The sequence below is a fragment of the Pseudopipra pipra genome, chromosome 2 (genome assembly GCF_036250125.1).
Source record: "Pseudopipra pipra isolate bDixPip1 chromosome 2, bDixPip1.hap1, whole genome shotgun sequence".
Lineage (NCBI taxonomy): Eukaryota > Metazoa > Chordata > Aves > Passeriformes > Pipridae > Pseudopipra > Pseudopipra pipra.
The window spans coordinates 27,315,659-27,337,416 of record NC_087550.1 but is presented as its reverse complement, the minus strand read 5'-3'; the positions used below and the strand labels follow the sequence as shown (position 1 = coordinate 27,337,416).

Here is a 21,758-nt window from a genome sequence, read left to right as displayed (position 1 = left end):
TGCAGAGGTGATCAAAACAGCAAATGGAACATTAGGTTGTGAGAAATTTAATGGAAAGTACCATAAAAAATACTGTAATTTCTGCTATGTAAGCCAGTGGTAGATCACTGATTTAAAACTCAAATGTATTTTTAGGAATTCAATCCCATACATATATTTATGTATCTTTGCTTGTGTACGCATGCATGTAACAAAAATAGGACAGATTCTGCAAGCAAGCAATTAAAATGTTTAGAGTCAAGAAGAAGCTTTGTTATGAATAAAATCTGAAAGGATTTGGGTTACAGTCAAGAAGTTTAGGTAGAGGAGAATCAAAATAGTGTAAGGGGAGATAGTCTTCCAAAGTCTGGCTCAGAAAGGGGTGTGGGAGGTCTGAAAGACAGCTTGGCTAATGTAGCATGTGGAGGAAAAAAATGTACTCTAATGATTTGTTGAACTATTACAAACCCAAACATCAGTTCAACAGGACTGGCCTGATAATTACTGTTTTCCCAAAAGAAAATGGTAGATTGTGAATGAAACGAACAATTTAAACTTGAAACTTCGGCTTAATGGAGATGCATTTTTTCTTGTGAAACCATTCCCATGGAAATTTTCTAATGATTTCCTTTTGAAATAGTTGCATTAAAAAGGAGATACATAAAGTAGTATTTATCTTGTTATAACACTGTAGTAAATGGACAGTCATACCATAAAGGCAATGCACTTTAAAGTGAAAAAGTACTTTTTGCCTTCTTGTGTGCACAGTTAAATGGTGGAACTCACTGCCACATGACAGCAGTACCAAGAGTTCAGAAGGACTCAGGAAAGAGTTGGACTCTTTCCTCCATCTGGCTCCCTGATACTGCTGTCATGATAACCTCCATGGTATAGGGAAATATATATAATGTCTCTTTCCCTGTGTTTTGTAGGCCAAAAAATATCAGCTAAATATTAATGTACTTAAAATATTAAGATTCATTTGTTTGAGCTTCATTTGTTTGAGTTGTTTATGCCTACAAAAAGGTCAATATTTTCTGGACTTCGCAGGCATTATAAATTTCCCAACAATTTCACATTGATTTGAGACAGAATAGATACCTCTGCAGCATTAATCTTGCGTCATGTTTTCCTTTTTTTATGAATGCTTTTTTTTTCCTATCTGGCAGAGAGCAGTCCAAGCCACAAAATCCAGAAACAGACTGTCCCAGAGTTGGTGCCCGTTTCCGTCAGGGAAGGGCCTGCCACAGAGCTGGGATCTAGTTTCAAACTCCTGCACAATTTGTGGTTATTTAGAGCCAACATTTTCATTTGGGTTGGTCTCTAAATATTTGTTGTATGGTTTTATTTATAAGAATAATGACTCCATGTTTACAGGCTACAGTATATAATGTATCTAATGCCTGGTCTCTTATTTTTTTTAGTTTTCCTAACTTTCAAGAGCATTTCCACTCTTAATTTTACACAAACCCTTGGACATGGGCCAGACAAATTCTTTGTAGTCTGTACAGTTCAGGATCTTGGCCAGATTAAAGTTGTCATCAATTTCACCTCCTTCTTCTAATAACATCCCACTTTCCCCCTATTACTTCTCATGTTTTTAAAGGTTGCTGTTCTCTGTGTTCTACTGCATTTTTTTCAGTATTATGGTCTTTTATTTTTAATTCTCATTTAACCGAATATTATTTTTCTGCATGCTCTTTTAAAGCCCTGTACTATTTTAAGTATGGGCTTTCTAAATATTTGCTACTGAGCAGTCTTTTTGTGAGGCTGTGCTGGTGATTCCTTGTCCTAAGTCAATTCTGACTGACAGCTGCAGAGAATCTCCTCAGGGAATTTTAGGAATTTCTTGGTTTCCTCTACACTTAGATTTCAAATTGCATTTTCCACAAAGCTAGTCTGACATACTGAAGACCCAAGCTATTTTTGTTTTCCAGAAAACAATAATACAACATCAAACTCTGAGTCCAAGTTTTGTTATTTCAGTGGATTTTGTTCTCCTGAAATGTGATTGGACAGAAGCCTCTAGTGGGAAAAATTATGCTTATAAGCTACTTTTAAACAAAAGCCCCACAGATTGGAAAGTTTATAGGACAGGTTTTTTGTTGACATCTATTTGATGAGATATTTTTAGTTATGATAGGTAGTCTAAAGCATGGATTGATGAATTGCAGGTAGTTTTCCTGAGGGATAGGATTTCATATGAAGTCTACAAAAAAATCCTATGCTGTGACACTACTCAGAACACTCTTGGCCACCTAGCTTACGCTTCTGTAATGAAAATTTGTATTTACCAAGGATGAGTTCAGAGCCCAGCACTCAACATCTCCCTTTTCAGTCGAGGCAGCTCAGGACTGGAGCTGATATCTTGAATATCTAGTCCTAAACTGTGTGTTGGCATAATGTGTACATTTTCTTTTTCTTGGCATTCTTAAAAAGTTACAATAGATTGTGAGATAAAAACCCTATTTTAAAGTTTAACTGTGGCTGATATTCTTTCTTCTGGCTGGAGCAAAAGTCAACTTTTAAGGGCAAACCCCCAGGATTAAGTATACTAGTAAGTGCCAGCTGCTTTGTACTTCTTTGCCAATACCAAGAAGCCATAAACCCAATTTAACTTGCTAGTTAAACCAGGTTTACAGCTGTTTTGCATTGCTGGAGTGGAGCAGAGCAGCTGGAGCATACCAATGAATCAGAGTGATTTTTATTTTGCTGGGTCTTATGTCTCTCTGTTGAGTCTTACATAGAATAAAACAGTGTAAGAATAAGTCAGTTCTTGGCAGCGCATAGTCAACTTGATGCAAGATTTGCATTTACAGTCAAAGCCAGTATGGTTTTTTTTTGTCTTCTGTTTGTTTTTATATTTTCCTACTGGTTGTGTTTGCCATGGGGATATAGATGTGTAACAACACTACTGGCCTTATACTCAGTGTTAGTTTTGGTAGGAGCAGCCTTTTTTTAATGTATCTTACATGCTTTTTTGGTCTTACAAAAACACCTTATAAAACTATATTTCAGGAGGATGAAGAAGCCTTAGAAGTTAAAGTGCCAGAGCAATCCTTCAGAATCAACTAGTCTCCTATTGATTTCACTTGTGACTGTTATCAGGTCTCTTCATTTGTCTATGCCACATTTCCCTATCTCTACATCTTCTGGTTTTGTCTTTTTGGGTCTTGTTGATGTTAATGTAATTTTGTCCTGCTATGGTTTCACAAAAAGGTCTTAGGCTGGAAATTAATTATTTGAATGCTTCTTTTTGCTGCCTGAGATTGCAATATAGCAGGAGTATAGAGGAAGTTCTTGGTTTGGAAAAGCTTGTATTGTCTCCATATCAGTAAAATCCTGATATTGGTTGCAACTTGCAGTCACAAATATAATAATAATGAATATTATTGGGGGATAGAATAGATGATTTTTTAAAGGTTCCTTTGAGCCTTAATCATTCTATAGCTCTATTATCTGTGGTAAACAGGTTATAAATTCTAGCTGTATGAAGTTGATAATGGGCCTAGTGCTGGAAGAAGGGATGATTAAGGTAGTAGGGTATATGAGTGAATGGAAAAGTTCAGGGGGATAAAATAATATATGAGAACACCTGCAGAACTATCTTTGTGTTATTTGTTGTGTATAGTAGGTCCATATGGTTACAATCACCAAGTGTATAGAAACCTTTGCCTACAGCAAGAGCAATTGCTGGATCATCTGTGCAAAACATACCATGCTAATTTGAACGTCTCTGTTGAACTCCAAACTTCTCTGCAGTTTGCTTCACCTCTGCTGCTCCTGCCGTCTTTGCCACAGCCAGACTTCTCATGTATTTTTGAAGTTACTGAAGTTTTTTTTTAGCTTTTGCCCAAGTATTAGTAATCAGGGGAAAACTGTTGTGTACCTGAAGTAGTTGCACCAGCAGCTGACTCACCACAGTCAGATGAATTTCCCCTTTTTCGAAGTGCTTGGACTTAGTGAGTTTCTGTTCTTTCACTTTCATACGGTTGTGACATTTTGTCTCAAGATTTCAGTATGGTCACACTGCTATGTGCATGGTTTTTATGCTGCTGATTTTGTGGGGTGGCAGTAAGCCAGTTTGAAAATTAGAAATCTGAAAAGAACCTTGAGATCTGTCTGCAACCAGCAGCAAAACAAGGTATCAGCTCTGCTAATTTCTGCTGAGTTGATAAGAGAAAACCATCCGAAAACCCCCCAAAGTCCTCCAAATTTTCTTAGCCCTTACGTGTTCAGGATTTTGTACCTTCTTTTTAGTTGGCAGGTCCTAATGGCCAGCAAGTCAACTGCAGGGGAGAGTGAAGGACCACCTGTTGCACTAAATGTTCACAAACCTTGCAAACAAAAATAAACAGTAAAAAACCAAACCCTTAACAGCTTGTAACAGCTGCCACATTCCACCCAAGAGAAATCTTTACGCTAATGGAATCTGACAGGATCTACATTAGATATCTACATGTATACAAAAAAAAAAAAAAGAGAAGAAAAAGCAATGAGAGGAAGAAAATAAATCTGTTGGGCTCCTCTGGTTAGGTGGTGTTTCATGTATAAAGGGTTTTTGTCATTGTTTTCACTCCTGTAATTTACATTCTTTGATAGTGTGGAGTAAAACATTTGTTGAGTTCATGAGCTGCATGGTATGGCCAAGGACTAAACTGAGCTCTTTTTATTTTATTGGTTAAATAAGGGGAGCATTATCCTTGCTGTGCTCCAGCTGCAGTGAAAATTCTGCTGAAGATTCATGTATGAATTTGCTTAGAAAATTAATGTCTTTTAACATTTCACATGCTGGTTTGCCTCTTGTACCAGATTGATGAAAACCCAAGGAATTTACATGAGGAACACTAGCCCGTTGAGTAGTAGAAAGAATTCAGGCAGTAGCACCTCACTGATTTGTGTAAGAAGGTTCTGATACCAGGAGAAATGGTATTGTTGCAGGATATTGTCCATTATCTTGGGACATTCAGTGGGGATACTGACCTCAGAGTCACCACACTTGTGAGAATGGTGTTTACTTCCTATCTGCCAAAAAAAGCCTGGGAATTTGAGGATGAAAAGAAACTATGAGTTGAGGATTTCCAGGGTGATCTGGAGATGGTAGAAATGGGAAAGGGGTTAATAAATAAAGGTTGTGGCTCTCCTTCCACTTCCATAATAACAATAAAAACCCCTCCAAAAGTCTGTAAAGTCAATGGGATGATATCAGCATAAATTCAGTGAGAGGGGGCTTAAGCCTCTGATATTTAATTTTCTGCAGCGTGCAGTTCTGCTTAATTTCCAGGGATCCCCAAGGCTCCAGCCACATGCCCAGTTTGAAAAGTTGTCCAGGAAATGCTGGAATGATGTAGGGACAGCATCTAGCCAAGTGCCATCTGTTGGCCATTTACCATACTGCTTCAGAGGACACATTGAATTTCTGAGTGCCTGAACCAAGCACAAGTGATGTGGCCTAAACCAGCCTCTTTAGATTCAAATCTACAGTTTGGTGCCTCATTTTAGAAGGAGGACTCCATAATGGAAGGTTTTCCCTAGGTCCAGTCTCTTTAGACTCTCAGTGTAGTTTAGCTTTATTTTAGGTTGAACATTAGGAAGAATTTCTTCACAGAAAGGGTGATTAGATATTGGAATGGACTGCCCAGGGAAGTGGTGGAGTCACTGTTCCGGGAGGTGTCTAAGGAAAGATTGGATGTGGCACTTAATGCCATGGTCTAGTTACATGGGGTGGTGATCAGTCGTAGGTTGGACTTGATGATCTCAGAGGTCTTTTCCAACCTAGTGAATTCTGTGATTCTATGACCTCAGAGAAGATGTAAGACTTCTGGTTCAGCACATAAGCAGATATATAGAAAGGTCTTACTGTGATATTTGAAGCATCCTCTTCCTTTTTGTTGAAGGACAAAGTGATTAACCATCCCTAGGAAGACATAAGCATAGTGACCTCTATCTGTCTTGTGGCCACAGAACCTCAGCAAGTATCTTGTATTATCTTGAATCACCTTGTGTCTAGGACATCGGTTTTGAGTGTAGTACTGGTCTCTATGTAACAATCCTACATTGGTAATTTTGTGCTACTCCTTTAGAAGTACTGACCTATTAAGGCTTCAGCCCAACTTGGAAGTCTGTGGGAGACATAAAGGAGTCCCTGTCCAAAATGGATTGGGAGCAATACATCCTGAACCTTTCTAGTGTCCTACAGAATTTCTACATTGTACTGGCAGATTGTCTAAATAATTGACAGAGCTTTCTGGAAACATCCTTTGAGCAAAATGTCCACTGTCCAGTGATACCACCTAGGGCTCTCACAAAAGATAAATGCTTCCTGGTGACACTTGGGACTGGAAGTTTCTCTTATACTATCAGCCAAAGACTTTGTGTCCATACCACTGCAGCAAAATGGATTTTCCAGAAATGTTTCTATGTGGCAAGAGATGGGGCTGGTGGTTCCACAGGTGGTATCTTCACCGCCTGCATCTTCTTGACTGTTGCCCTCTGCACTGATGTGCAAGCTTACTCCTGCAGACACTGTCTCTCAGAAACACTGTAAACCTGAGACTCAGCCTCCATGACCTCAGGGTTCTTAAAGGCATTTGTTTGGTATGGAAGGAATTTTAGATGGTATGATTTAATCACACTTTTAGCACAGATTGTTACTTTTTGTCTCCTTAGGTTTCCCTTGCAGACAGAGATATCTCTTTCTTTTTTTAAGTGCAGAGAATATGTGTAAATAGCCATTTTATTCCTTCACTGAGGTTGCTTGTACTTATGTGATCAATGAGGACACTCAAGAATAGTGCTTCTGAATCTTGTTTGAAATCCACAGAGCTCTTCCTGAGCCTTTTGGTGGAGTGTGTCGCATCACTTTATTCTGCTGTTAATCATCTATATAATACTGATGCCACTTTGTCAAAAATCAGACTCAAGACATAAACACATTGCTTTGCAGAATGTATTGTGAATTAATTGGATATAATGTGGGCATGCACCCTGTTTCAAAATAACACTGCTATTTGCAAAATTTCATCTTAGCCCTACAATATGAGAATGAGGGCTGTATATAAACACCATACCTACCTAACACATTCATGAGATATTTTTGCAAAGAAATGGCTCCCTGACCAAATATGACAGCCTGGACTTGTCAAACTAGTTGAACCTCACTTTTTTGTTTGTTTGCTTGTTTTTTGAGCAAGCCTTTTTCTTCTTCTCCCCCATAGAGGTTGTTGTGTGCTCTTTTCTGCAGTTTGCTTCAATCGCTTTCCTTGGTAGCATATTCCATATGTTTGCTATCACCTTTTTTTGTTCTTCTGTAGCCTAGAGCATTTTATTCACCAAAAGCTGCATGTTTATCTTCTCAGGAAATATCATTCTTCAAAAAAAAGTTTTATAGGAGCAAATAAAACATTTCCAAAACAGTGCTGTCAAATAACAAAATAAAAACCTGTTCATTGTTTTTGATGAAAAAGATGTTAAAATGAAAAAAAAAAGTGTTGTTTAAAAATAACCAACTCTTCAATAGTAGTGTGGGACAATATTCAATTAAATGTAATGTAGATTTCCAGTAAGCCCATCTAATCCTAGATTGAAACTATGGATTGAATGAATTTTTTTCATTTCTATCTTTAATCTATATTTTTTACTTCATCCCCTGCATTGCTTGCTACTACTTTTATTTTATGCTGAGGGTCCTTTTTTCAGCTGTTTCTAAAACTTTACAAAAATACCAGATATCATGTTGGAAACCCAAAGCCCCAAATCACAACAAACCATAAATATATTTGTGTTATATATATATACACCTTATAAAAGGGCATTGTACTATTCTTTAGCACTTTCTGTATTGACTTCCCTCTTCCCTCCTTTTAACACTCACAGTAGGTAGAACTGGAGCATCTTACCTGACTTCTTTACTTTGCAGATTCAGAGCAGAGCACTGGGTCAGACACAGAGGTACTGACAGAAAGGACATCCTGCTCATTTGGCTCCCATTCCGACCTTACATCTGGTGGCTCAGGCCCTCAGCCTCCTCCACCTTCATCCATGGAAGAGATCCAGGTAGAGCTGCAGTGTGCTGACCTCTGGAAAAGATTTCATGACATTGGGACAGAGATGATCATCACAAAAGCAGGCAGGTAAGACATCTCTGGTTTTCTATCTAGTTAAAAAAGAAATCATAACTAAACAAAGTAAAAAAAAAATTTTTTTTGGAGAAAGAAACTTTTCTTTTTCCTTCTTGATGAGCCAAAGGAACAAATACACAGGAAAAATTAAATGACTGTCAGAGTTTCAGAGCTGTATCTCCTACTAGTTTTCTTAAGACAAGTAAAGTTGTTTCATATTACTACTTGAATAAGTGGCTACAAAGGAGAACTCACAGCTGCAGGAAACTGTTGAGAATGGTCTTTTCTTTGAATAAGTAAACCAGGAAACGATCATTGTATTGTTGGCTGTACTGAATTTAAAATGAGTTATGCATTTGGGGGTGAGCCATTTGAGTTTCCTTTCAAGTTTCCATAGCACTTCAAGAGCCAGTTGATTTAATCTCAAATACAGTGAAATTCAAACTCACCTTTGCACCAAATGAATGTCTTCCTGCAGTTCTACATAGATAAAGTGTTAATGATGTCCTGTATAAAAAATGTGGAGGCTTAATGTTTTCCTTGGCTATTGCAGCTGATACTATGTCAGCTGAGATTAGGAAGAGCCACTAATAAGCGAGATTCTTTTAGAAAGAAAAACCCACTCTGCCATGCTGTTAGCCAAGGGAAAGATCTTCATTGCCACCTACTATTAAAAAATAGCTAGACGTCTGTTTGCCAAAACAAAACCTGAAGCTAGTTGTACATTTCTAGATCCCCCAAACTAGGATTTTTAGCCACGTTTGCGTTAACAGTCTGTTCCTCACCTCCACCTAATGAGGTTTTAATTCCTATTGACGGAGCGAAGGAGAATGTCAGCACCACGGAGAGATCCCGCCACGGCGAGCAGATCCCGTGATTGCCCTGGGAGCTGTCCCGACCCTGCCTCAGGGATGCAGAAGAGATTTCCTCTCAAGTTTTGGGGAAAACCCACGGTGTTCTATTGTTTATAGTGTTGTTTTATATCTATGCTTTCAGAATTTTCCAGAGCAGCTAGACTTGTTGTTTTCTGTTCTTGTGAAGTTAGTGCTATTGCTCTGTAGCCCCAGGAAGTCCAGATAATTTGAAAAAGTTATATTGAACATATAACCCAGATGATCACCCAAAAAGATTATCAGAGCCAGATTAGCTACCGGTGTTAGATATACGATCTCTGTGGTGCAGGAATCATCTTGCATCAGTACAGGGTGGGCTGCTGGTTTTGCCTTTCTCTCTCAAATGGAAGAGGCAAAGTAACAGGAATTATATCACTTACTATTGTGCAACACCTTTTCTCTGGAGGTGTCAAAGCAAACACAGAGAAAATTCATTATTATCCCCTTTTCATTGGGGGTGAAATCAAGACCTAAACAGATTAGGTGATCTGTCCAGCATCATTAAATATGGCACTGGAAGAACCAACTTCCTTGCTTCTGACTTGATTATCCTGGTGCCTGGACCATGCTGTTTCAGAAACGTAAAATAATACATTATTACCTGTTGGATTAACTATATTCAATTCTCTTATGATACATAGAGTAGATAGACTAAAGAGCAGTATGAATATCTCAAAGCCTACCAACACTAGATCAAACTAAAATGCCCAGAACTTAGTGGTACGAAGATGATCTCATCAGCTCACACTTTTCTGAATGAAGTAGCTGACCTTTCTGACATCTTAAAAAGCCATACCCTGATCATAGGATGCTTTTCTTTTTTTTTTTAAGTCGTCAAAAAAGTTGAAACATCAATGCCACTGGAATTTTGCGAATAGTTCAATGCAACTTTTCACAGAAGCCTTGACATCATTGGCAGGGATCCTGGAAAAGGAAGGGTTGTGGAATAAAAACCACGGTAAAACATTCTGGGGAGAGATATAATGAAATTAAATACTTTGGAAGAGTTTGGTCAGGCTGATGTACATATAAAAAAAAAGATTCTGTAGTTCCTTAAAAGTTTTTAGGAAAATACACAGAATTAAATGTGCTTCTGGGTTTGTTTTTTCTCCTTTTTTTTTTTTTTTTAAACAACTCCTATTTGGAAATTTTCATCAGCTTTCCTTGAGCTGTAAACTCTTATTTGTTGATTGGAACTATGTATTTTGACACTTTTGATCGAAAACTATTGTTCTGATATATATGAATTGCAGTGTTTAATGTCAGCAATGGTTCTTGGAATTTGCAATTTCATGTTACCTTTCAGACAAATATGTCTTCCCGCATTGCGTATCACCATATCAAACAATAGATATCTATCCCTAATTCCACAGTAATAAGAGAAAGCTGATTAAGAATTATTGTGAGGTGTACATAGTTCCTTCCATATGGGTACATGATGGAGCTGAACTACAACTCCAGAGAACCACCATGCCAGGAAAAACAAGCCCCATTTAGTAAAGAAGCATTGCAAAGTCAAACATTCAAATTCACTTCCCTCATCTGATCTTTTTCTCTTTGTTTCAACTTGGCCCCAAGCAAAAAAAGCAAAAATTGTTTTGATTTTCTTAGATTTTGGCTCATGTTTTGGAAGAGAGGTCTCTATTCTTCGGTCAAAGTCTTGGTCTGCATCTTCTGATGAAATACCTCCTTTCTTATTCATGCATCTGTCAGAAGTGTTTAATAGCACATGTGAAGAAAGACAGACACACTAACTTTATTTAAGGAGTCCAAAGCAATAGATATTTTGATAATTTTTAGAAGGAAATAGACATAGGAAAACCTGTATGGACTGTAAAGAAACTTCTCTTTCCAAGATTTTTTTCCTATAACACCATTAATAATATTCTCAAGTGTCTTTGCAAGCTCCAGTTTGGATAATTTTTCCACTTATGGAAGACCATGTATCACTTACATGTCTTACTGTGCAAATCACAAATTCTTTATAATCCTAAATAATATTCTTTCTCCTTGAAAGGAGATGCTTACTTGACTTCTGATGGCCAACTGTCTCATCACTGGCTACCCACAGAAAATCTATGTAGCTGTAGCTACTAAATATATGGGTTTTTTCTGCTTGATGATATTCTTCTCCAGAAGTGATGATAATAATATTGTAGGGGTTTGGTTGGTTGTGGTTTTTTTTTTCCTGTTGACTATATTTGTAGGTTGACTGTTGCAAAGTAAAATGAAGAGTTGGGCAGTTTGTTTAGGTAATATGCCTGTTTATTGAGGATGGACCTTACAGATATGATAACATTTACTAATGAGATGTTTAACTTCTCTGGTTAAACGTTTTTCTTTCAGAAGAAGATGTGTTAGTGATGGGTGAGAGCTGATTCAGGTAGTCCTGTTTCTCCATGTGGGATGCATGATACATGATACATCTCATAGATTAGTATGTATAATTTCTGGAAAAAATAACAGAGCTCATGTTCTTTCCTCAAGATTTCCTACTACTTATTGAAATTGTGAGAGATGCACAGGGTAATTTGCATCTGCTTCCTTCCCCACAGAAGATTTTGCTCTTATTGCTTTCTCTTTGGAAACCCTGTTTGAATCCTCTAAGACCTTCTTGGTTTGGAAGCCATTATAATTACAGACTCAGTTGCCTAGAACTACAGCTGCTCCTTAATTTTCTGTGACCTGTAAGGCACTGCTTGGTTCCTGCTTGACCACACAACGTCTTTCTGTTTTGCTATGTAATGCTAGTTTCTAACCTACGTTCTCATTTCAAACATATTTCTGGAGCTATATCCTGACTACGTCAGGCTGACTACACTTTTTGTCTTTCAGACTCCCACTCTTACTCATATTTAATTCTGCTTTGTTTTTTCTTTTCTTGATGCTATATTTACAGATGTCTTTTTTTGTCTATTTTCATAACTTATTCCAGTCCTCTTATGACTTTTCCTTTCTTCCCTTTCATTGTTATTCAAATTTTAATCGGATGCTTATAACAAGACACCTTTGTTCCTTGTGCAAAAGATGCAAATGGCTGTCATCTGCAGCGTGTTCAAATCTGCAATCACCTTTATCTCCCATTTTGTTTGAAAGGCAATCTTAGACCCTGTATAAAATAATATAAATTCAGTTTAAGCACTGAGCCATACTGATTTGAGCAACTAGACCTAACTCTTTTAATCTACCCTCCTTTACTAACAATGATCATGCTTGTACCCTGGCAATATCAACAGAAGAATTTGAATCTCTCCCGTCATCTCTACAATCCCTGTCTAAAGTTTATGGCCATCTGAGTTGCAGGGGTAACTGTTAACTGATGCATAGAAGTACTGCCCAAAGTGGGAAACAATGTGCACTTATTCCTGCAGGAATACACTATAAAGAGTGCTTGGAGTCCTTCTCTGGGAGGGAATGGCTGCCTACTGTGTATGGAGTTGGTTACATGAGTGTGACCATGCATACCAGCACATCCACATTGCTCTGGGAACTCAGGTTTTACCTGTCACAGAGCCAGGATCTCATCTCGACAACAGGGGAAATTATCTCGTGTGTCGTATCACAGTTATCATATCCACACCGCAGGATGGCTCAAACCAAAGTGCTGAGGCCAGGCTTGGTAATTAGAGTGGAAAAAGCCAGAAGCGAGTGGAACTTGTGAACTTGTGACCTTGTCCTCTCCTGACTCCTGTATGCAAAATGGTATTTTGCATGGAGTTTCCTTGCCTCCCTAAAATCATGAGTCTGAATTGTTTGAAACAAGTACTTAGGGCTGTTTACATTACCAAGCATTATTTTTCATTTCCAGTGCTCTTCAGTTAGTGACAGTAGCAGGGATTTTGTATTGAAGCTCTATTGATGCTGAAGGGGCCCATGGAGAGGACTTCTCAGAGCAAGGGCTGGCAGGCTATAGCTACCAAACTGCTGCTTAAAGGTCCTGGTCCAGTGGGTCAGATAAGCTTTCTCCAGCTTCCAGAAAAATATCCCCTTTGGGAGCAACTGAGAAGATCTGCTAATCTCCCTCTCCCTCATAAACAATAAATCCTTTTGCTCCCAAGCCCTGCCCTCAGCTTTTCCTCTCAAAACAAACATCTCCTCTACATGATCCCATACTGCAGAGAGAAACAGAAAGGCATTCCTCTGTTACCTTGCCTTGCCCTGCCTTGCCTTGCATTACCTTTCTTTCCCTCACACATTACGTTTGTTTTTTTATAAAGAAATATAATTTGGCATCAGTCTTAAATGCAAGGAAATATATGAAATAGCAATGATAACTTCAGGCTGCCCTGTAAACTCACATACACTGTAAACACTGTACACACTAAATCTGCAAACTTAAACCAGATTATTTTGCAGAGTTTCTCTATTGGACTTTTTTATGTCTGGAAAATGATTACTGTGTTACTGTCAATAGACAAATTGTCTTTTGCTACAATTGAAGAGCACAGCCCTTCATTTTAGGGTTTGTATTTAACAGATGTCACCCTTATGAAAATCTAATCTTATTTAAGTTTCTAATTTAAGGGTTAAAAACTGAAGTTTTATTCCATTGGAGGAAAAAATCCAGTTTGGAGATACACCTGTTACACCTGATATACCTTCTTTGAACAATTTTCACAGAGGAATATCAAACTCTATTTTTTATGTTAAATGAAAATTTTAAACAACAACAACAAAAATACTATGCTAGTTGTCAAAATCCAACTACTTCTTTCTTTTGCTGAAAGTTCACAAACATGGTTCTTAATATCAGTACACTACAGTGTTGGATAATACTGATCACGTTTTAGAGATGTTTATATATCATTAGTTTTCTTCACATTTGATGTTCATAAACCTCACTTTCATCATGAAAGAATACAGAAATTGAGTAGATTGAGATACATGGTTGTTACTAAAATGCTTTTTAAAACACTTGTAAGTGGTCCTAAAGTAATTTAATAACTTATTTCATATCACATCGTATTTCTCCTAAAAGGGTACTGTGTGTAAGTTCACAGTCTAAGTTTAGGAAGACTTGTTTTCCTGCTGAGTGGTAAAGCTAACATATAAATAACTTGATCATCCCAAACTGCTGCTGATATAAAACCTCTTCCTAAAATATATCAGATGTCATCAGATGTTCCCAATGAAAACAGACAGCCTTCATGTCTGTAGCTGTTGGCTATAAAGCTAGCTGATACCTGTCTAGATGAAAGATTCTTGACTGTTTATTCACATCATATTCATAAGCCATATTCAAATGGCCTGAATTCCTTCCAAACCTTTGAGCCCCTTGTCTTCTATAAGGTTGGTGCCTCTGGGGGACCAAGAGCCAACCAAGAGCCAACCAAAAGGAAACGGAGAGAACAAGGACTTTACCAGGATTATACATGGTACATCCCTAAGTCACCACTGTTTGCCTCTGCCTTTTCCATTTTCCCCTTTCCATGTAGCAGTGCTGCTGGAGACCTGCTGTGACAGTTCCAGGCCACATCCTTATTGCAAAGAAACCTAAGTTACTTTTACACCCACAGAAGAAGAAAAACAGTAATAATTTACAAAACTTTAAAAGTTCACTTAAACCTTAGAGAAAGCAGTGGGATCAGCCGAGCTCTCTCTGATCATTTTAGAGATTAGCCTCTAAGCCTGCTGAATGGTCTGCGGTAATCTTTTACAAGGTATTTCATCAGCAACAACCCCACAGGCTATACTGCAACTTTACACGGGGCTGCAGATTTGGAGGGAGCTTCTTGGGACACACAGAGTGTTCAATTTTCCCAATACAGTGTGTAGTCTTGGACCCAAAGAGACTCAGATTTAATCCTGCATTTCTCATCAACCCTCTGAAACATGACCTACCTCTTTAGCTGCTCCCAAGCCACCTCTCTCTAATTAAGGAGAGCTGGACTGTAAAATGCCACATCCTGTACCCACTTGGCTTGGCAGATTTAATGAGCTATTGTGGTAGAAACAAGGTAATGCCCTCAAGCCACCAAAGGCTAATCCATTATTCTTCTCCCCCCCCTCCCCCAAGTCATTTCACTAGTAAACTCACACCATCAGCTGCACTAATCTGCTTTGTCCTTGAAGGGTTTCTGCAGATGATTTTTCTGACAGTTTTATGTCTCTCATAACTTGGGTTAGCTGTGCTGTGGTGCTCTCCCCACCCCCCAAGAGAAAGGCCCTTTTCCAAAGCAGTTGCAGTTGCTAATAGATCAGAAATTATCTTCTGAGTGTGGTCTGAAATGAAAGAGCTGTGGGTAAGGTAAAGGCTGAACACCAACCTCCTCCTTCTCACTCTCTTCTGCTAGTGGGTCTATGTGGCTTGGATGGGAAAGAATAAAATATCTTGTCATGTCACATCCCTGCAGTGAAAAGTGTAAGAGACATGTTTGGAGGTGTTGACACAAAATTTCCTGTTTTCTCCCTCCTCCAGGCTATGTCCACTAGTAATACCTTGAGAAACAGAAATTCTGGGAGAATTAAATCTTCTTCTCTGATGTTTCACTGCTTCTCACTAAATAGAAAGGAAAGTGTCATGATGGTTTCTGGGGATGGCTCCTGGAAAAAGAGGACAACGTTTCTTGTACACTTTTCCACTATTTTGGCATTATGATTTTAAATTCCCCTTTAATATCCTCCTTCCATCCAAACCTTCATTCCATAAGGATATGCCTACTTGTCAGAGAAGTAGAATGTAATTTTGTATGAGCATGCAATACTTTCAGAGTGTCTCCTACCAAACCTTTGCATTTTCTAGGTAGAAGTCATGCAATTGAGTAACACCATCCTATAGGACCTCTACTCAAGTTTTTCTCAGATAAGGGCTAAGAAGCTAGTTGAGTAGAGCTCAGGTTTGAGTTAACAGCCAGTGAAACAACGCAGGATTTCTTTCAGTGCTCTGCTCTGCTGCTTGATTTAGTCTGCACTTCATGCAGTTCTGCTCCTCAGATTTCACGAAGACGTGAAAATATCACATTACTTACAAATATAATATGGCACAAGGAATTCCCTTAGTGTGCTGTTTGAGGGAGGTATAGAACAGATATTGGTCTACTGGCCACCATAAAGTTTTTAAGAATGAGAAATTATGCCATAGCCACACTATCACTGACATCTTCAAGGTTAAAATTGTTCTGATCTGTTCTCTTCTGAAATTATTGCTTTGCTACAAACACTTCCAGAGCAGTGACTAGTGTACAGCAGAACCAGACCTGAGCTCAGACAAGAGAAAAGCTGGGAATTGATTCTTCTTGGCGTATAGTTTCATAATTTGCCTATCAGGAGAAAATGCTTAATAGAGACCTGGCATAGAAAGACAACATTGCACAAAATACTACCTAAAAATGCCTTAGAGAGGACAATCTCTGTAAAGTATAGTAGAATTGTCTGCTATGAACTGGAAACAGAGTGCTTGACTGTGAGTATTTATTATTACTTACAGGTTGTTATCCTGCCACTCCTTTTTCTAAGTGGGAAAAATTTGAAGATTCAAACCACTACCAGCACAGTCTTTTCTACCCACACCAAGTCCAGAGGAGTCATAGCAAGTACTGGGCTGTGTAAAATAGCATACTCCTGGTGTCAGAAAGAGGTATAAGGACCCACTTCAGCATCCTTATTCACCATTTCCCCCCCTTATTTCTACTCTTATTTTCCTAGGAGAATGTTTCCAGCCATGAGGGTGAAAATTACAGGCTTGGATCCCCACCAGCAGTATTATATTGCCATGGACATTGTCCCTGTGGATAACAAGAGATACAGGTAAGCTTTTTAAGTGCAGAGGTAGGAACCTTATAATAACTTACTGTTAATGACAGCCTAGCAAGGACACCTGCCATTATACACCATTGCAAAGGTCTGCTGGAGGAGACCATGTTGATTTATATCAACGTGGTTGATTTGACCAGAATCATGAGACACAAATCCAGAGGTTTAATATAGTCTCTTTGGATCTAAATCTTTTTCTTTTCAAATAGCAGTTTTTAATTGAGGAGTTCCCTGTCATGCATTTCCTAATTGACTTGATTCACTACAACTTTCTGAGGGAACTGATAACTGGAGTTATCAATGGGGAGTCTACAGTCTCTAAAACTACTTCACCAAGCAGAAAGGAATGGGCAAGCAGCCCCTGAACTAAGATAGGAACCTCAGGTCTGGCCTGAACTGAATTGGGTGATTTAAATTTTAAAAGCATTCACTGTCCAGCACAGCAGCCACAGTGAATATTGGTCCCTGACCCAGAGTGTGGAGTCATTGAGAAACACTCCACCACTGAGTTGAAAGACAGGAAGAGGTTTCTCTGATATTAATGGGCTTCTGACCCTTAAATGTACTCTGGAAAACTCATGGTCCCCTACATCCCAGAAAACTATCCAGACAGAGGTGATTTATGTATTCTTATTAAAAGACCCCTTTTCCCCTAACAGTCTTGACTGAACCAGATTTCAGGGATTTGGAATTGACCCTATGCTTCAAATGCTAAATACTACATTTTTGCTCTCAAATTGTGCAGAGTGTTTCTCAGGAAAATGCTTTTCCTGGGGAAGCATCAAGACAGTGTTTGATACTCACCTGGATGGGTTTTTTTCTTTCTTTGAGTGTGGTTCTGACAACATTAACATTGAAAATAAATATATTGTCTTACCCTTTGTTTCTGTCCATTGAGCAAACTAGCAATGAAAGGAACAGACCTTTCTTTTCTTTTCATTTCTTGTGAAAATACAGGAAATTAGTCACTCTTTGTAGGTAAAGACTGAAACAGCTTAGCAGAGCTGAGTAGAGACCCAATGAGGGGCAGCACAGGGCAGAATTAGAGGTGTTAGCAGGACTCTTTGTGAAATGCCTTAGATGGAACTAGCTGCAGGACAGAAAAAAAAGTGTCTAGGCAAAGCTGTGGTAGAAAAATTTATGGCATATATAGGATGGCTAGATCAGGAACACAAAAGATCACAGAAGGTCAGGAAAACAAAAATAATTTTTTTCCTTTAGTCCCAATGTATGTAATACCATATGGAATTGGTTTTAGCAATTGTTCTAGTGGTATCTATTGGCTGTTGCCCTTTCTAGGTGAAGCCACGTGTTTTGCAAAGTCTGGTATGGGATCCAGTGCCGATTTCCAGAAATTACAGGGTATTTATTAATATTTTCAGAGAGGACTTTGTTTATCCATATTTTCCAGCCTCTTACTCTGGCTCAGAGAGGGTTAAGGAGTTGAGAAGGCACATGTGGTAGAGTTTTACTGGCAAAATAACTGCAAGGCGGTTTTAATAAGGAATCAAGTCTGAACAAGTGGCTCAGGGATAATCTGGCTTTCATTTAGAAGGTAGGAGGTTGCAATAAAGCACATTCTCCCCTGACTGCAAATGAGAGCTTGAGTTGCATGCGGTAGGGTGGCAGGGGAGGAGGAGCTCTGGACATATTCCTACAGTGAGTGAGTGACAACTTCCCTTAGGTCTACCTTTCCTTTTTCAGGTATGTGTATCATAGCTCCAAGTGGATGGTGGCTGGCAATGCTGACTCTCCAGTACCCCCAAGGGTTTACATCCACCCTGACTCACTGGCTTCTGGAGACACCTGGATGAGACAGGTGGTCAGTTTTGACAAGCTCAAGCTGACCAACAACGAGCTTGATGATCAAGGCCATGTAAGTTAGAAGTTAATTGTGGTGCCTGCTGTCCCAGCCTTGCTCCTCTCAGTCTTGAAAGGGTGCTGCTGCTGCTTTGATGCTCCTCTGTCTTGTCCAGCACATGTCTGTAGCTGCTCTCCAGTTATGGAGCTTTTTCCCTATTTCAGTGCTTTTCCTCAAACTGTTGCCTGACCCTATAAAGCAATAAAGCAACTTTCTCTCTGCACTCAGCACAAACTTTGTCTCATACATGCTTGTAAGAAAAGGGTAGTTTTCGTCATATTAGCTCTTACTCCATCCCTTCTTTTTTGTACATCTGGATGTGGTGTAAAATATTTGGGAAAGAAAAAAAGTCCTTTTCCTTTTGTTTTCTCTTCAGATAATCTTACATTCAATGCATAAATACCAGCCTCGTGTTCATGTCATCCGCAAGGATTTCAGCAGTGATCTTTCTCCTACAAAGCCAGTTCCTTCAGGAGATGGGGTGAAAACTTTTAACTTCCCTGAGACAGTTTTCACCACAGTGACAGCCTACCAAAATCAACAGGTAAAGATGTGTGCCTTCAGGCTCCTTTTATGTTGTGTGGTCATAAAAATGTCAGTGTGCTCTTTGTGATTGAGACCTTTTCTTCTCTACCAAACAAAGCTAAAGAAGAGTGTACACTTTACAGGCTAAAAAAGAAAATGCTTGCTCTGGGGTAGTGTGTAGATTTCAAGTATCTAGTCAGAAAACCACCTTGGAGATAAGATGGCTGTATCTTTTTCTGTAATGTAAGTAGGTGAGATCAATCATAAAGAGATGTATTGTGTTCAAATTTCCTTGCTGTCTCATGGTACAAATTACTGTGTCTTGTCCCTGTTATAATTTTAAGGTAGTACAACTAGTCCAGATCTGTTGTCTCAGAAAGAAAACACATAGTTGGGGTTTTTATAGCAGCGAAGGAAAAACTTTTAAAGAAGTGCAATCTCATCAGTTTGTTGACAAAATAAGTCTTTGAACGCCTGTATTGCATATGAACTGAAATCCTCGTGCATAAATGTCCTAAGGTAAGGAGTCAAGTTAGGCCCCTGAGCTTTAGGAAAGAAAACTTTCAGCTCTTCTAGAAGTTAGTCAATATGATCCCCTTCGAGACTGCCCTCAGGAACAAGGGATAAAACAGATATGGCAGATTTTTAAGGAAGTCTTCTATATAGCCAAGAGTTAGCAATTCCCTGGAGCAAGAAATCGAGCAAAGAACTCAAGGGACAGGCATAGCTGAGTAGGGACTTCAGGCTAAAGGGAAAGAAGCAAATGCATGGGTGATGGAAACAAGGTCAGGTAACCTGGGAAGAGTAAGGAGATTAAGTATGATTGTGTAGGGATCGGGTGAGGAAGGCCAAGGCAAAGCTGGAACTGAACCTGGAAAAAATAATAAGGGTTTCTACAGGTATCTTAACCAGCAAAGGAAGGTTCAAGAAGGTGTACCTCTCCAATAAACAATGCTGGAAAACTGGTAACAACAAAGGAGGAGAAAGCTGAGGTACTTAACTTTTTTGCATTAGTCTTCAGTGGCACCTCTCTTCCAACCTCTTGAGTGGGTGGACAGCAGGCTGGGACTGGGGAAAAAAAATGCTTCCCGCTGTAAATAAAGATCAGAAGAAAAAGCTTTGGGTGACCAAGTTGTGGCCTTCCAGTACCTGAAGGGAGCATACAAGAAAGATGTAGAGATATTTTTTATAAGGGTGTGTAGTGACAGGACAAGGGGGAATAGATTCAAACTAAAAGAGTAGGTTTAGATAGGATATTAGGAAAAAAATTCTTTACTGTGGTGAGGGTGGTGAGGCACTGGGACAGGTTGCCCAAGAGAAGCTGTGGATGCCCCATCCCTGGTGGTGTTCAAAGCCGGGTTGGGTGGGGCTCTGATTGTACACATTTGCTCTCCCTTCTCCTCCAGTGGCCAGTGAAATATTGTGTCCTACTCTTTGATGAGGTGTCCTGCTTCATCGCTTCTTCAGGCACATTCATTGCACATACTGACAGCTCCTTGTATCCACCCATTCTTTTTGTAGTCTCTTTATGTATTGCTCCTCTGCCAGCTGCCCTTGCCTCAGAGATTCTCATTAGCCTTCACAGCACCTCTGTCATGCTTTGGGTTCAGGGAGTTTGCCTTCTCTTGTTTGCCTACACATACTCCCTGTTTTACTCTCAGGTGAGAGGAACATCCCATTTCCCTTTCCTGCCATTCTCCTCCTCACTGGGGTATGGGTTGTGATGGCATTAAAAGGGCTGCATAAGGTAATTTTTTTCCCCAGCTATGTGAAACAGAATGTCAGTTATTGAAGATTTTTGCTGCGTTAATAGTGTGTCCACTTAGAGAGTGCAAGTTACTGTTGTAAAACTAGAATGAGGGTACAAACCCACTTGGAATAAAAATAATATACTATCAAACTGTTAGGGCAATAGATTATAGTTTCCTGCCATGAATTGCAGAGGAGTTTTGAATGGAAAAAAGCTGGTGAAAAAAAATTATGAAGTTAGTATTTTTTCCATGGCAACAACTGTGCTTGTGGAGAATGACTTCATGAACTCAGTGGATGTCATTATATTCAGTATTTTTGGACTGAGGGACAGACACATATTAAATTAGCTTAAGGCAGATTGTAATATTTAAACAATTTCTAACAATTGTGAATTGTAACAATTTAGTGAAATGTCATAGAGTTGGGGGTTTTTTGCAACATACGTGTTGACAATGCTCCCATGATTGCTTCTTTTTCTTCCCATTATTACTAACTTTTTTTCTCAGTCTGGTCCCCTCAAACTGACTTAAATAAGGATCTGAAATGGATCAAAAATATTGGAACATGATGGTGGGTTTTCTGTAATTGCAGTATGGGAAATTTCCTACCCCTCTCAGCCAAATGCATATACTCCAAAAACTTTAGCTGTAACCAGACATGAAAAGAGGATAGAGAAGGAGAAGAAATGAGAGGAAATAAGCCTGTCATTTTTCCTTCATGACCAGACCTATAAGACATAATTACACAGGTAAGGGAGGTGCTAAGGGAGGGATCCCTGTCACGGACTGGTACCATAAGCTGCCTCACTCTAAATAAGCACTGAAGTTTCTGTCTCTCTGAATTCCAAGCATTTGGGGATTTTGTCCAGAAAAATTT

The 21,758-nt window shown here is 39.0% G+C and overlaps 1 protein-coding gene across 1 annotated transcript in view; it reads left to right on the top strand.

Annotated features, from left to right (window-relative positions):
- The window catches only part of TBX15 (T-box transcription factor 15), a 91,617-nt gene that overhangs the window by 45,033 nt on the left and 24,826 nt on the right, over window positions 1-21,758 (top strand). Inside the window, exons 2-5 of the mRNA XM_064644551.1 lie at window positions 7,898-8,111; window positions 16,637-16,738; window positions 18,449-18,620; window positions 18,982-19,149. Coding sequence (XP_064500621.1) covers window positions 7,898-8,111; window positions 16,637-16,738; window positions 18,449-18,620; window positions 18,982-19,149 — 656 coding nt within the window. The remainder of the gene's footprint in view (window positions 1-7,897; window positions 8,112-16,636; window positions 16,739-18,448; window positions 18,621-18,981; window positions 19,150-21,758) is intronic.